The 17,035-nt window shown below is 39.2% G+C and overlaps 1 protein-coding gene across 1 annotated transcript; it reads left to right on the forward strand.

Moving 5' to 3' along the window:
- Positions 1-666: 666 nt before the first annotated feature.
- Positions 667-1,650, forward strand: LOC111167015 (olfactory receptor 10T2-like). Its single transcript, XM_022559367.2, is given in 2 exon segments — positions 667-1,240; positions 1,242-1,650. Coding segments are annotated over 2 exon segments (918 nt in total). The 5' UTR covers positions 667-731.
- The last annotated feature ends 15,385 nt before the right edge of the window (positions 1,651-17,035 follow it).

Below are 17,035 nucleotides of genomic sequence, written 5' to 3' on the forward strand. Positions count from 1 at the left end.
GAGCAAATATGTCAGCCCAAGACCTGGCATGCTCTGAGCATGATTTGAGCTTTAGTTAGATTCTTACTCCCAAATTCCCATGCACTCATGACAAGGGAAACCCTAATATGCGGTATCATTCTAAGTCCATGCCAAAGGCTTCACAATTGATCATGGGCAAATAAAGCTCAACATTTCATTATATATAAGCAAGCAGTATTTGTGTCACGTATATGAGGGGCTGGATAGATGACTTTTCAATTGTTTTTGTTTTTCCAGTTGAGGTTTTCATAAAATGGCTTTGAAGATAGGTGATTTCTCAAGACTGTGACTCTCATGCGGGTTAAGCAAATGGTTTAATCTTTTTGAAACTCGGTTTCCATAAAATGGCACGATTAGATGAGATGAACTCTAGAATCACCTCTTGATTTAACACACTAGGTATGAAACTTCTATGCAAATAAGAAGACAGAGAAATGGAAACAACTTATAAGAATAAATTTCTTCAGGTATTGTTGAATTGGGAATTTTCTTATGTCCCTAGTCTTCATGCCTCCTGCTTTCCACTCACCCCTGATCAAAATGCTTGACTTGTTTTTTACTCATTTTTTCAGACCAGTATTATCAACTTTGTACAGAAACACAAACATGATTTCTCTGGGGGCATTCACTTTTGTCAAATTCTTTCTGTTGTCAGTTTCAGGATGTCTGAGTCTGATTCCCAGTGACCAATGAAGAGGTAGAACCAGAGCATGATCACCGAGTTCATCCTTATAGGCTTCTCAAACCTAGGGGATCTGCAGATCCTTCTCTTCTTTATCTTCCTCCTGGTCTACCTGACCACTCCGATGGCCAGTGCCACCGTCATGACTGTCATTCTTCTGGATCAGGCTTTGCACACCCCTATGTATTTCTTTCTCTTTGTCCTCTCCTGCTCTGAAACCTGCTAAACCTTGGTCATCATACCAAAAATGCTGACCAATCTGCTTTCCACAACTAGAACTACTTTTTTCCCTGGGTGTGCTGCCCAGCTCTATTTCTTTGTGGGCTTGGCTTGTACCAACTCTTTTCTAATTGCTGTGATGGGCTACAATCACTATGTTGCCGTCTGCAACCCTTCTCAACTACACAGTCATCCTCAGCCATCCACCCGCATACTGCTGGTTTTAGCCTCAAGCTTCTGTAGTTTTCTGATCTCTGTGGTTGTCAACATCCTGGTGTTTACTGTACCCTTCTGTGCCTCCAATCGGATCAACCACTTCTGACATTTCCCCTGTCATAAAACTGGGCTGCACAGACATCAACCTAAAGGAGATGGTTATGTTCTTACTCAGCATTCTGGTATTGCTGGTTCCCTTTTTGTTGATCTTCATCTCCTATGTCTTCATTGTTTCCACCATCCTCAAGATCTCTTCAGTGGAGGGACAGCATAAGGCCTTTGCCACCTGTGTCTCCCACCTCACAGTGGTCATTGTTCACTATGGCTGTGCTTCCTTTACCTACTTGAGGCCCACATCCCTGTACTTCTCAAATAAGGACCGACTTGGGGCAGTGACCTATATGGTGATCACCCCCCTACTCAAGCCCCTTGTCTACACACTGAGGAACAAAGAAGTGAAGACGACTCTGAGAAATGTTCTCAGTAGGTACTCATTTCCCAAAACTGCATGAGTGAGTTGATAAGTCACGGAAGTTATATTCATGAAAGTGTCTGGGGTAGAACTGCAATAAATATACCTACACTCTTTTGTCAAAAAAATAAAACAAGAAAAAAGGACCTCGGGTTACATTGATTATATTTATTGGAAAGTCCTTCTTTGTGTTTAGCCTATATTCACTGTAGAGGTTGTACCATTTGGTCTCCAGAAAGTTATGTGAGTGTGGCAAATTTCAAGGACTCAAGCCATGCTATTTTTGTGCATTGAAAATATCAGTTTTCTCAGATCAACACTACGAATGCTGCATTATTTTTCTAAGAATGTCCAGCCTGTTAATATTCTTCCTACAGTGAAGGAAACAGTAGGGGATGTTGTTTAAGTCTCTGAGTGCTTCTATATATCTTTTGAGGTTTCAAATCAATATTTACAGTAAATACATTATTTATAGACAAAAAGAATAATTTGATTATGGATAAATGAGGAGAGAATCAAAGTTCCATGAGGCTGATGGTAGAGGAGAAAACATGGACTCTGGAATCACAAAGACCTAAGTTTGAATATTGATTTGGATCATTTTCCAGCCAAATGCCATGGGCCAGACTTAACCTCTCTCATGGTCAGTTATTCTCTATGTATCTCATTAGACCTTTAACACCTTCTCAGTTGGGCACTGTAAGAACTAAAGGAATTAATAGATGTAAAGCAATTTGGTCCTCTTCTGATAGAAGGCATGAAAAATTATTAGTTTTTTTCCACTTCCCTTCATTTTCCTTTCTTCATTTCATAAACTAGGATTGTACTTAATGCCAGTTGCAGTGTGAAAGTAAGTTGACCATCCAAGAGTTCTGTTTATGCATCTGCTACTATGTGCAAAGCATTAAACTAGGTACTGTAGGAAAAGAGTAGTGAAAGTATGGTTGCCTCATTCTTTCATGTCTCACTATAAGAAATAACCAAATTTTAGTCACCTATAATATATATTATATTTATTTGGCTGAGTTTTGTTTTTGCTGTGAGTTTTGTTAAAGATATGTTTCAATAAAACAACATAATTTTATAAGAAACTAATTTCATAAGTGTTCATTTCTCAGCCTTCCACTTGAGCAACATGTAGTTTAGGAGCTCTTGCTTGGGTGGGTGGGGGGTCACATAACATAGTTCTTAAAAAAATAAATAAATGTATTTTATTTATTTATTTTTGGCTGTGTTGGGTCTTCGTTGCTCCACACGGGCTTTCTCTAGTTGCGGTGAGCAGAGGCTACTCTTTGTTGCAGTGCGCAGACTTCTCATTGCAGTGGCTTCTCTTGTGCCGAGCACAGGCTCTAGGTGCACGGGCTTCAGTAGCTGAGGCACACGGGCTTCAGTAGCTGTGGCACACACGGGCTCAGTAGTTCTGGCTCGCGGGCTCTAGAGTGCAGGATTGGTAGTTGTGGCACACGGGCTTACTTGCTCCACAGCATGTGGGATCTTCCCAGACCAGGGCTCAAACTTGTTTCCCCTGCATTGTCAGGTGGATTGTTAACCACTGCACCACCAGGGAAGCCCATAAGATAGATTTAAAAATAAGTTTCCTGGGGCTTCCCTGGTGGTGCAGTGGTTGAGAGTCCGCCTGCCGATGCAGGCGACACGGGTTCGTGCCCCAGTCCGGAAAGATCACACATGCCGCGGAGCGGCTAGGCCCGTGAGCCATGGCCGCTGAGCCTGCGCGTCTGGAGCCTGTGCTCCACAACAGGAGATTCCACAACAGTGGGAGGCCCGCGTGCCGCAAAATAAATAAATAAACAAATAAAATAAGTTTCCTAACATATTTCTTGTGTGAGGATGTACAATAACTTAAATTCTGTGAAATGAGACTAAGTAAAACATGGTTTTTATAAGGATTAAATGAGGAAATGCCTTACAGTATATCTAGCTCATCTTTTTATGACTGGCTTATTTCACTTAGGAAAGGGGAATTGTTGTTTGATGGTTACAGAGTTTCAGATTTGCAAGATGAAAAAGTTCTATAGATCTGTTTTACAACAATGTGAATATACTTAATACTACTGAACTGCACACATAAAAATGGTTAAGATAGTAAATTTTATAATTAACAAAGGTGAAATTTTTGATAGGCATTCATTTCCCACTGAAAACTTTCTCCAAAGCAAGGTCAGTGTGGAGGGATTAGTCAAGAGACTCAAGAAAGTTTCAGAAGCAAACTCCTCAAAATCATTTGCCAGTAATTAGATATCTATATTTGATGTTGAAAGATCTGATATTTGCAAATAAGAATGTAGGCTATATGTAATGTTTTCTTCTCTAGTTTACCCCATCCTCTTACATATGGCAACCTTGCCTCTAGCGTAGCCCTGGCTTCCCCCTTCAGCTTCTCTGATGTGGGCAGTAGCTATGTTTTTTTAAACATCTTTATTGGAGTATAATTGCTTTACCATTGTGTGCTAGTTTCTGGTGTATAAAAAAGTGAATCAGCTATATGTGTACATATATCCCCACCCTCTTGCATCTCCCTCCCACCCTCCCTATCCCACCCCTCTAGGTGATCACAGACCACGGAGCTGATCTCCCTGTGCTATGCAGCTGCTTCCCACTAGCTATCTATTTTACATTTGGTAGTGTCTATATGTCAGTGCTACTCTTTCACTTCATCCCAGCTTACCCTTCCCCCTCCCCATGTCAAGTCCATTCTCTACATCTGCATGTTTATTCCTGTCCTGCCCCTAGGTTCATCAGAACCATTTTTTTTAGATTCCATATATATGTGTTAGCATACAGTATTTGTTTTTCTCTTTCTGACTTACTTCACTCTGTATGATAGTGGGCAGTAGCTATTAACCACTACCCCCCACATCTGAGTCTTAGGAGTTTTATCTACTATTCAATTAATTATGTGATCCACCTATAATCTCAGTAGACTACATCAGCATAGCTATTTCAATCTCTTTTATCCATTTATATTAAGCACTAAAATATGACTTCTCATCCCCAGGGTCTTTTCTATCCTTTTTAAAAGCTAAAAAGTTTTTCTTTCATCTGCATCCTACACAAAGTTATACAAAACTCCGGTTGCTTATGTCACAACTTTATACAATAGCTATAAAGTTCGATGCAGTTTGAACATAAAACTACCAAACTTTCCTGCCACTCACCGTGCCTAAAGATATTTTTCTTCTTGAATGTTATGGAAAAATACATCTACTTACAAGATAAAAGGAGATTGCTTAAATGCTGAGAGCACGAAGATTCAAGACTGTAATCTAAAAACTCCAAGTAAAACTCGATATTCCTGAAAGATGCACTAACAATTATTCTATCCTTATGTGTATTTCCCTGAAACCTCTAGAGTAATATACACTGAACGTTGAGAAGGCTGTTCCTACCCTAGAAAAGAGGCAAATAATTATTTCATGTTTTATTCTAATATTTAGAGAATTGTAAGATAATGTTAATAGGGTACTTTTATAAAATTTACAATTATTATTAAATTACTTAAGTAATTAGTAAAATGTAATAAATGAATCTGTTAAGAAAAAAATAATACAACAGCAGTGATATCATGGCTTATATAGCATAAAATTATAACTAGATAAATAATAAGTAAGCACCACTTACTCTGTCATAATAATCCTGTTTCAAATGAACCTAGAACTCAGTTTGTGAAGCCCAGACAATGAACTAGCTGGGAGCCAGGATTCTTCTTTCTTCCAGCAAAAATAACTGCATTTAAATATTAATTCTTGAGGAGACGTTCAAGATGGCGGAGGAGTAAGACATGGAGATCACCTTCCTCCCCACAAATACATCTACATGTGGAACAACTCCTACTGAACACTGGCAGAAAACCTAAGACTTCCCAAAAGTCAAGAAACTCCCCCATGTACCTGGGTAGGGTAAAAGAAAAAAGAAAAAACAGAGACAAAAGAATAGGGACAGGACCTACGCCAGTGGGAGGGAGCTGTGAAGGAGGAAAGGTTTCCACACACTAGGAAGCCCCTTCACGGGTGGAGACTGTGGGTGGCGGAGTAGGGGAGCCTCGGAGCCGCGGAGGAGAGCACAGCAACAAGGGTGCGGAGGGCAAAGCGGAGAGATTCCCGCACGGAGGATAAAGCAGAGGGATTCCCGCACGGAGGATCAGTGCCGACCAGCACTCACCAGCTTGAGAGGCTTGTCTGCTCACCTGCCGGGGCGGGCAGGGCTGGGAGCTGAGGCTTGGGCTTCGGTCAGAGCACAGGGAGAGGACTGGGGTTGGCGGCATGAACACAGCCTGAAGGAGGCTAGTGAGCCACAGCTAGCCGGGAGGGAGTCTGGGAAAAACTCTGGACCTGCCCAAAAGACAAGAGACCATTGTTTCTGGGTGAGTGAGGAGAGGGGATTCAGAGCACCGCCTAACCGAGCTCCAGAGACAGGAGCGAGGCATGGCTAACAGCACGGACCCGAGAGACAGGCATGAAACGCTAACGCTGCTGCTTCAGCCACCAAGAAGCCTGTGTGCAAGCACAGGTCACTATTCACACCTCCCCTCCCGGGAGTCTGTGCAGCCCACCACTGCCAGGGTCCCGTGATACAGGGACAACTTCCGCCAGAGAACACACAGCACGCCTCAGACTGGTGCAAAGTCATGTCGGCCTCTGCCGCTGCAGGCTTGCCCCGCATTCCATACCCCTCCGTCCCCCAGTCCTGAGTGAGCCAGAGACCCCTAATCAGCGGCTCCTTTAACCCCGGCCTGTCTGAGTGAAGAACAGATGCCCTTCAGGCGACCTACACACAGAGGTGGAGCCAAATCCACAGCTGAACCCCAGGAGCTGTGCAAACAAAGAAGAGAAAGGGAAATTCCTCCCAGCAGCCTCAGGAGCAGTGGATTAAATCTCCACAATCAACTTGATGTACCCGGCATCTCTGGAATACCTGAATAGATAACGATGAGGTGGTGGACTTTGGGAGCAACTGTAGACTTGGGGTTTGCTTTCTGCATCTAATTTGTTTCTGGTTTTATGTTTATCATAGATAAGTATTTACAGTGCATTTTCATTGGTAGATTTGTTTATTGATTTGGTTGCTCTCTTCCTTTTTTTTTTAATATATATAGAATTTTTTTCCTTTTTCTCTTTTTGTGAGTGTGTATGCCTGTTTGTGCAATTTTGTTTGTATAGCTTTGCTTTTACCATTTGTCCTAGAGTTCTGTCTGTCCGTTTTTTTGTTTTTTGTTTTTTAGTATAGTTTTTGATGTTTGTTATCATTGGGGGATTTGATTTTTGGTTTTCTTACTCTCTTCTTTCTTTCCTTTTTTTTATTACTTTTAAAAATTTTTTTATTTTTAATAATTTTCTTTTATATTTCATTTTAATGACTCTTTTATTTTATTTTACTTGATTCTTTCTTTCTTTCTTTCTTTTTCTCCCTTTTCTTCTAAGCCATGTGGCTGACAGTGTCTACGGCTCCAGCCAGGTGTCAGGCCTGTGCCTTTGAGGTGGGAGAGCCGAGTTCAGGACACTGGTCCACCAGAAACCTCCCAGCTCCACATAACATCAACTGAAAAGCTCTCCTAGAGATCTCCATCTCAACAATAAGATGCAGCTCTACTCAACGACCAGCAAGCTCAAGTGCTGGACACCCCATGCCAAACAACTAGCATGACAGGAACACAACATGACCCATTAGCAGAGAGGCTTCCTAAAATCATAATAACTCCACAGACACCCCAAACCACACCAATGGACGTGGTCCTGCCCACCAGAAAGACAAGATCCAGCCTCATCCACCAGAAAACAGGCACTAGTTCCCTCCACCAGGAAGCCTACACAACCAACTGAACCAACCTTAGCCACTGGAGACAGACACCAAAAACAATGGTGACTACAAACATGCAGCCAGCAAAAAGGAGACCCCAAACACAATAAGTTAAGCAAAATGAAAAGACAGACAAACACACAGCAGATTAAGGAGTAAGGCAAAAAAATACCAGAACAAACAAATGAAGAGGAAATAGGCAGTCTACCTAAAAGAATTCAGAGTAATGGTAGTAAAGATGATCCAAAATCTTGGAAGTAGAATGGAGAAAATAAAAGAAACTTTTAATAAGGACCTAGAAGAAGTAAAGAGCAAACAAACAATGATGATCAACCCAATAAATGAAATTAAATATTCTCTAGGAGGAATCAATAGCAGAAAAACTGAGGAAGAAAATGGATAAGTGACCTGGAAAATATAATAGTGGAAATAACTACCATAGAGCAGAATAAAGTAAAAAGAATGAAAAGAAATGAGGACAGTCTCAGAGTCTTCTGGAACAACATTAAATGCAACAACATTCGAATTACAGAGGTCCCAGAGAAGAAGAGAAAAAGAAAGGGACTGAGAAAAAATTTGAAGAGATTATAGTTGAAAACTTCCCTAATATTGGAAAGGAAATAGTCAAGTCCAGGAAGACCAGAGACTCCCGTACAGGATAAATCCAATGAGAAACATGCCAAGACACATATCAATCAAACTATCAAAAATTAAATACAAACCAAAAATATTAAAAGCAGTAAGGGAAAAACATTAAATAACATACAAGGGAATCCCCATAAGGTTAACAGCTGATCTTTCAGTAGAAATTCTGCAGGCCAGAAGGGAGGGGCAGTATATATATGTATGTATATATATTTGTGTGTGTGTGTGTGTGTGTGTGTGGTATGCGGGACTCTCACTGTTGTGGCCTCTCCCATTGCAGAGCACAAGCTCCAGATCCGCAGGCTCAGTGGCCATGGCTCATGGGCCTAGCCACTCTGCGGCATGTGGGATCTTCCCAGACCGGGGCACGAACCCATGTCCCCTACATCGGCAGGCAGACTCTCAACCACTGCACCACCAGGAAAGCCTGGGGCAGGATATATTTAAAGTGATGAAAGGGAAAAGCCTACAACCAAGATTACCCTACCCAGCAAGGATTTCATTCAGATTCAATGGAGAAATTAAAACCTTTACAGACAAGCAAAAGCTAAGAGAATTCAGCACCACCAAACCAGCTTTAAAACAAAGGCTAAAGGAACTTCTTTAGGCAGGAAATACAAGAAAAGAAAAATACCTACAATAACAAACCCAAAACAATTAAGAAAATGGTAATAGAAATATCATATCGACAACTACCTTAAAAGAAAATGGATTTAAAGCACCAAACAAAAGACATAGACTAGCTGAATGGATACAAAAACAAGACCTGTATATATTCTTTCTACAAGAGACACACTTCAGACCAACGGACACATACAGACTGAAAGTGAAGGAATGTAAAAAGGTATGCCATGCAAATGAAAATCAAAAGATAGTTGGAGTCACAAAGAGAACACAAAGACTGGACACTGGGCACTCAGACCAGAGAAGAAAACGAGGGAGACTCACATCACACCCCAAATAAGAAGAGCATCAATTCTTCTGGCAAAAATAGATGGCAGACCACACTTAAAGTGAGCTGGGTACGAGTTCATAAGCAGAGACCAGAAAGCATCTTGGACACTTAGAAGAACATGCAGCAATAACCCATGAGATACACTGAAAGGGAACCTGATGAATTGGACAAGACAAGAAGAGGATTTCAGCCATGTGCATGAAAGGCTCTTGGTGCTGCAGCCAGGAGTCAGTGCTGTGCCTCTGAGGTGGGACAGCCAACTTCAGGACACTGGTCCACAAGAGACCTCCCAGCTCCACATAATATCAAATGGTGAAAATCTCCCAGAGATCTCCATCTCAACACCAGCACCCAGCTTCACTCAATGATTAGCAAGCTACAGTGCTGGACATCCTATGCCAAACAACTAGCAAGACAGGAATACAAGCCCACCCATTAGCAGAGAGGCTGCCTAAAATCATAATAAGTCAACAGACACCCCAAAACACACCACCAGACATGGACCTGCCCACCAGAAATACAAGATCCAGCCTCATCCACCAGAAAACAGGCACTAATTCCCTCCACCAGGAAGCCTACACAACCCACTGAACCAACTTTAGCCACTGGGGACAGCCACCAAAAACAACAGAAACTACAAACCTGCAGCCTGCAAAAAGGAGACCCCAAACACAGTAAGATAAGCAAAATGAGAAGACAGAAAAACACACAGCAGATGAAGGAGCAAGATAAAAACCCACCAGACCTAACAAATGAAGAGGAAATAGGCAGTCTACCTGAAAAAGAATTCAGAATAATGATAGAAAGATGATCCAAAATCTTAGAAACAGAATAGACAAAATGCAAGAAACATTTAACAAGGACCTAGAAGAACTAAAGATGAAACAAGCAACAATGAACAACACAATAAATGAAATTAAAAATACTCTAGATGGAATCAATAGCAGAATAACTGAGGCAGAAGAATGGATAAGTGACCTGGAAGATAAAATAGTGGAAATAACTACTGCAGAGCAGAATAAAGAAAAAAGAATGAAAAGAACTGAGGACAGTCTCAGAGACCTCTGGGACAACATTAAATGCACTAATATTCGAATTATAGGGTTTCCAGAAGAAGAAGAGAAAAAGAAAGGGATTGAGAAAATATTTGAAGAGATTATAGTTGAAAACTTCCCTAATATGGGAAAGGAAATAGTTAATCAAGTCCAGGAAGCACAGAGAGTCCCATACAGGATAAATCCAAGGAGAAATACGCCAAGACACATATTAATCAAACTGTCAAAAATTAAATACAAAGAAAACATATTAAAAGCAGCAAGGGAAAAACAACAAATAACACACAAGGGAATCCCCATAAGGTTAACAGCTGATCTTTCAGCAGAAACTCTGCAAGCCAGAAGGGAGTGGCAGGACATATTTAAAGTGATGAAGGAGAAAAACCTGCAACCAAGATTACTCTACCCAGCAAGGATCTCATTCAAATTTGATGGAGAAATTAAAACCTTTACAGACAAGCAAAAGCTGAGAGAGATCAGTACCACCAAACCAGCTTTACAACAAATGCTAAAAGAACTTCTCTAGGCAAGAAACACAAGAGAAGGAAAAGACCTACAATAACAAACCCAAAGCAATTAAGAAAATGGGAATAGGAACATACATATCGAAAATTACCTTAAATGTAAATGGATTAAATGCTCCCACCAAAAGACACAAATTGGCTGAATGGATACAAAAACAAGACCCACATATTTGCTGTCTACAAGAGACCCACTTCAGACCTAGAGATACATACAGATTGAAAGTAAGGGGATAGAAAAAGGTATTTCATGCAAATGGAAACCAAAAGAAAGCTGGAGTAGCAATTCTCATATAAGAAAAAATAGATTTTAAAATAAAGACTACTAGAAGAGACAAAGAAGGACACTACATAATGATCAAAGGATCGATCCAAGAACAATATATAACAATTGTAAGTATTTATGCGCCCAACATAGGAGCACCTCAATACATAAGGCAAATACTAACAGCCATAAAAGGGGAAATCGACAGTAACACATTCATAGTAGGGGACTTTAACACCCCATTTTCACCCATGGACAGATCATCCAAAATGAAAATAAATAAGGAAACACAAGCTTTAAATTATACATTAAACAAGATGGACTTAATTGATATTTATAGGACATTCCCTCCAAAAACAACAAAATACACATTTTTCTCAAGTGCTCATGGAACATTCTCCAGGATAGATCATATCTTGGGTCACAAATCAAGCCTTGGTAAATTTAGCAAAATTGAAATTGTATCAAGTATCTTTTCTGACCACAACACTATGAGACTAGATATCAATTACAGGAAAAGATCTGTAGAAAATACAAACACATGGAGGCTAAACAATACACTACTTAATAACGAAGTGATCACTGAAGAAATCAAAGAGGAAATAAAAAAATACCTAGAAACAAATGACAATGGAGACACAATGACCCAAAACCTATGGGATTCAGCAAAAGCAGTTCTAAGGGGGAAGTTTATAGCAATACAAGCCCATCTTAAGAAGCAGGAAACATCTCAAATAAACAACCTAACCTTGCACCTAAAGCAATTAGAGAAAGAAGGACAAAAAAAACCCCAAAGCTAGCAGAAGGAAAGAAATCATAAAAATCAGATCAGAAATAAATGAAAAAGAAATGAAGGAAACAATAGCAAAGATCAATAACACTAAAAGCTGGTTCTTTGAGAAGATAAACAAAATAGATAAACCACTAGCCAGACTCATCAAGAAAAAAAGGGAGAAGACTCAAATCAATAGAATTAGAAATGAAAAAGGAGAAGTAACAACTGACACTGCAGAAATGAAAAAGATCATGAGAGATTACTACAAGCAACTCTATGCCAATAAAATGGACAACCTGGAAGAAATGGACAAATTCTTAGAAATGCACAACCTGCCAAGACTGAATCAGGAAGAAATAGAAAATATGAACAGACCAATCACAAGCACTGAAATTGAAACTGTGATTAAAAATCTTCCAACAAACAAAAGCCCAGGACCAGATGGCTTCACAGATAGAATGCAAATTCTATCAAACATTTAGAGAAGAGCTAACACCTACCCTTCTCAAACTCTTCCAAAATATAGCAGAGGGAGGAACACTCCCAAATTCCTTCTATGAGGCCACCATCACCTTGATACCAAAACCAGACAAGGATGTCACAAAGAAAGAAAACTACAGGCCAGTATCACTGATGAACATAGATGCAAAAATCCTCAGCAAAATACTAGCAAACAGAATCCAACAGCACATTAAGAGGATCATACACCATGATCAGGTGGCATTTATTCCAGGAATGCAAGGATACTTCAATATACACAAATCACTCAACATGATACACCATATTAACAAATTGAAGGAGAAAAACCATATGATCATCTCAATAGATGCAGACAAAGCCTTAGACAAAATTCAACACCCATTTATGATAAAAACCCTACAGAAATTAGGCATAGAGAGAACTTTCCTCAACATAATAAAGGCCAACATCGTCCTCAATGGTGAAAAACTGAAAGCATTTCCACTAAGATCAGGAACAAGACAAGGATGCCCACTCTCACCACTCTTATTCAACATAGTTTTGGAAGTTTTAGCCACAGCAATCAGAGAAGAAAAGGAAATAAAAGGAATCCAAATCGGAAAAGAAGAAGTAAAGCTGTCACTGTTTGTAGATGACATGATACTATACATAGAGAATCCTAAAGATGCTACCAGAAAACTACTAGAGCTAATCAATGAATTTGGTAAAGTAGCAGGATACAAAATTACTGCACAGAAATCTCTTGCATTCCTATACACTAATGGTGAAATATCTGAAAGTGAATTCAAGGAAACACTCCCATTTACCATTGCAACAAAAAGAATAAAATATCTAGGAATAAACCTACCTAAGGAGAAAAAAGACCTGTATGCAAATAATTATAAGACACTGATGAAGGAAATTAAAGATGATACAAATAGATGGAGAGATATACCATGTTCTTGGATTGGAAGAATCAACATTGTGAAAATGATTCTACTACTCAAAGCAATCTAGAGATTCAATGCAATCCCTATCAAACTACCACTGGCATTTTTCACAGAACTAGAACAAAAAATCTCACAATTTGTATGGAAACACCAAAGACCCCGAATAGCCAAAGCAATCTTGAGAACAAAAAACAGCTGGAGGAATCAGGCTCCCTGACTTCAGACTATACTACAAAGCCACAGTAATCAAGACAGTATGGTACTGGCACAAAAACAGAAAGATAGATCAATGGAACAGGATAGAAAGCCCAGAGATAAACCCACGCACATATGGTCACCTTATCTTTGATAAAGGAGGCAGGAATGTACGGTGGAGAAAGGACAGCCTATTCAATAACTGGTGCTAGGAAAACTGGACAGGTGCATGTAAAAGTATGAGATTAGATCACTCCCTAACACCATACACAAAAATAAGTTCAAAATGGATTAAAGACCTAAATGTAAGGCCAGAAACTCTCAAACTCTTAGAGGAAAACATAGGCAGAACACTCTATGACATAAATCACAACAAGATCCTTTTTGACCCACCTCCTAGAGAAATGGAAATAAAAACAAAAATAAACAAATGGGACCTAATGAAACTTCAAAGCTTTTGTACAGCAAAGGAAACCATAAACAAGACCAAAAGACAACCCTCAGAATGGGAGAAAATATTTGCAAATGAAGCAACTGACAAAGGATTAATCTCCAAAATTTATAAGCAGCTCATGCAGCTCAATAACAAAAAAACAAACAACCCAATCCAAAAATGGGCAGAAGACCTAAATAGACATTTCTCCACAGAAGATATACAGATTGCCAACAAACACATGAAGGAATGCTCAACATCATTGATCATTAGAGAAATGTAAATCAAAACTACAATGAGATATCATCTCACACCAGTCAGAATGGCCATCATGAAAAAATCTGGAAACAATAAATGCTGGAGAGGTTGTGGAGAAAAGGGAACACTCTTGCACTGCTGGTGGGAATGTAAATTGATACAGCCACTGTGGAGAACAGTATGGAGGTTCCTTAAAAAGCTACAAATGGAGCTACCATATGACCCAGCAATCCCACTACTGGGCATATACCCTGAGATAACCATAATTCAAAAATACCATAATTCAAAAATAGTCATGTACCAAAATATTCATTGCTGCTCTATTTACAATAGCCAGGAGATGGCAACAACCTAAGTGTCCATCATCAGATGAATGGATGAAGAAGATGTGGCACATATATACAATGGAATATTACTCAGCCATAAAAAGAAATGAAATTGAGCTATTTGTAATGAGGTGGATAGACCTAGAGTCTGTCATACAGAGTGAAGTAAGTCAGAAAGAGAAAGACAAATACCATATGCTAACACATATATATGGAATTTAAGGGAAAAAAAAGTCATGAAGAACCTAGGAGTAAGACAGGAATAAAGACACAGACCTACTAGAGAATGGACTTGAGCATATGGGGAGGGGGAAGGGTAAGCTGTGACAAAGCGAGAGAGTGGTATGGACATATATACACTACGAAACGTAAGGTAGATAGCTAGTGGGAAGCAACCGCATAGCACAGGGAGATCAGCTCGGTGCTTTGTGACCGCCTGGAGGGTTGGGATAGGGAGGGTGGGAGGGAGGGAAATGCAAGAGGGAAGAGATATGGGAACATACGTATATGTATAACTGATTCACTTTTTTATAAAGCAGAAACTAACACACCATTGTAAAACAATTATACTCCAATAAAGATGTTAAAAAAAAAAACGAACGGTAGAATTTCAAATACCAAATTTTAGATATTTAGGCAATAAACACTTCTGTATGTCACAGGATTTTTTTTAAAGCTACGTATTAGGGTTTCATCTGTCAAAAAAAAAAGAGAGAGAGAGAGAGAGAGAGAGATACACACTCACTGTAGAAAATTTAGAAGAAAAATAGAAAAAAGTTTGTGACCTTTGGTGTACAGAATAGGATTGATTAATCCTTTCTTCCTGACATACATACTCATTGTTGGTCTAGCATGGCCTGCTTATTTTATCTTACTATTTTAAGTAATGTAGTCACTCATGAACACACCACCAGCAACAAGAGGTAGGACCCTGACCACATCTGCATGGTCTTCTCCCCAGTTCATCACCCTGCCTCTTCCCAGCTGAGCTGCCTATCATCCTGAATTAGTATTTATCAATACCTTGCTTTTCTTTGTATGTTTTCCTTGCCTTTATATACGTATGTGTGTGTTTTATATATATACATATACACACACACTGTGATGGTTAACTTTATGTATCAATTTGGCTGGGCCACAGCCAAATTTGGCGATTAGCTATTTGTTCAAACATTATCCTGGGTGTTTCTTTGAGGATGTTTTGGGATGAGATTAACATTTACATTGATGGCCTTTGAGTGAAGCAGATTGCCCTCCACAATGTGAGTGGGCCTCGTCCAGTTCAGCAGAAGGTCTGGATAGAACAAAAAAGACCGGCCTCCCCAAGCAAGGGGGAGTTCTTCAGCAGACCGCCTTCAGACTCAGACTGGAATATCCACTCTCCTCGGTCTCCAACCTGCAGCCCAGCATGCAGATTCTGGAGTTACCAGACTTCATAACCACAGGACCCAATTCCTTATAAGAAATCGCCTCCTGTATATATATAAACATCCTACTGGTCCTGGTTCTCTGGAGAACCCTAATACACATATATATTTCCTAATGTTTTTAAGGTTGTTAAATGTAAAAAAGGGATTCATGCTAAACACAATCCTTTTTAACTTATTTTTCATTTAATACAATATAACTAAAATTTAGCCATATTGTTACATGTCACTATAGTAGTTCATTTTGGCTACCTTATGAGAGTCTGTTCTGTGGCTATTCTACAGTTTATTCATTCATTCTCCTGTTGATGGGCACCCGGGTTGATTTCAGTGTTTTGCTATGGAAATAATTTTTTAAAATGAAAAGAATATTAAAGTATATTTCCTCCCACTAAAAAAAAAAAAAGAAAGAAAATAAGGGGCAAAGTGATATGGATACAGAAATTTGTAGAATGTTTGTGAAAGGGAATACTGAGAAGAGCGGTGAATCTCAGGATTCTCTAAGATTGGATTAAATATAGTTGGGTAAATGGATTTTGTTGGGAGTGGGCTATTTGGATTTGGTTTGGATTTGGTTTCTCTGTTAAGAGAACAAAGTTTTCTTGGAATGCTGCTTTTGATAACAAATTGTGTGAGTTTCTTTGCCTTTAAGTGATCTGTGTTTGCTTTTGAAATCTTTTCGGTTTGGTTAAGTGAATAAACATTGTCTGCCAGATTCTAAAAGTTTGACCTCCAGCTACCTTTGAGATGCTTCAAAGTAACCCTGAGGCGTCTCAGACAAATATTAAATTAACTATGATTACCTGGTATGTTAAATTACAGGGAAAGCATTGTCAAATGAATGATAAGCCTTCTCAGGTTATACTGTATGGATAAATGTTATTAATACAGATATTCTAAAAATTACATGAAATTCCTAAAAATCTGGTATGTCCTGATAAAATGTTACCAGTCATAATTCTGGTTATTGTAACCAAGTTTCTTTACTGATTACATCATAATCAGGTGTTTAACCATGACTTTTATATCTTTCTGTCATTTAAAGACAGTTATTGTTGTATTCCGATGCTTTTGCCAAAGTGCTTTATCTTCAAGAAGATTCATAGGAAGGAAATTTTGACAAGTACAAGTCTCTGATAAATTTCAGATTATACCACTGAACTGGGTAAGAAATTAAAGAATCCTGATAGAAAACCTGGTGACTTCATAAAAAGTTAACAAAAGGATTAGTTACTGAGTGAACTGGTGAATATAGTTATAATGTTTATGGGGTTTTGTCTGGAATATTACTGGTTTTGATCTATGTTTTCCAGATAAAGGGAAGCCCTTCCCCTCAAGCTACTATGA

The sequence above is a fragment of the Delphinapterus leucas genome, chromosome 1 (assembly GCF_059928025.1).
Source record: "Delphinapterus leucas isolate spDelLeu-1000000601 "Yukka" chromosome 1, BTC_Dleu_Yukka2, whole genome shotgun sequence".
In the NCBI taxonomy this organism is placed as follows: domain Eukaryota; kingdom Metazoa; phylum Chordata; class Mammalia; order Artiodactyla; family Monodontidae; genus Delphinapterus; species Delphinapterus leucas.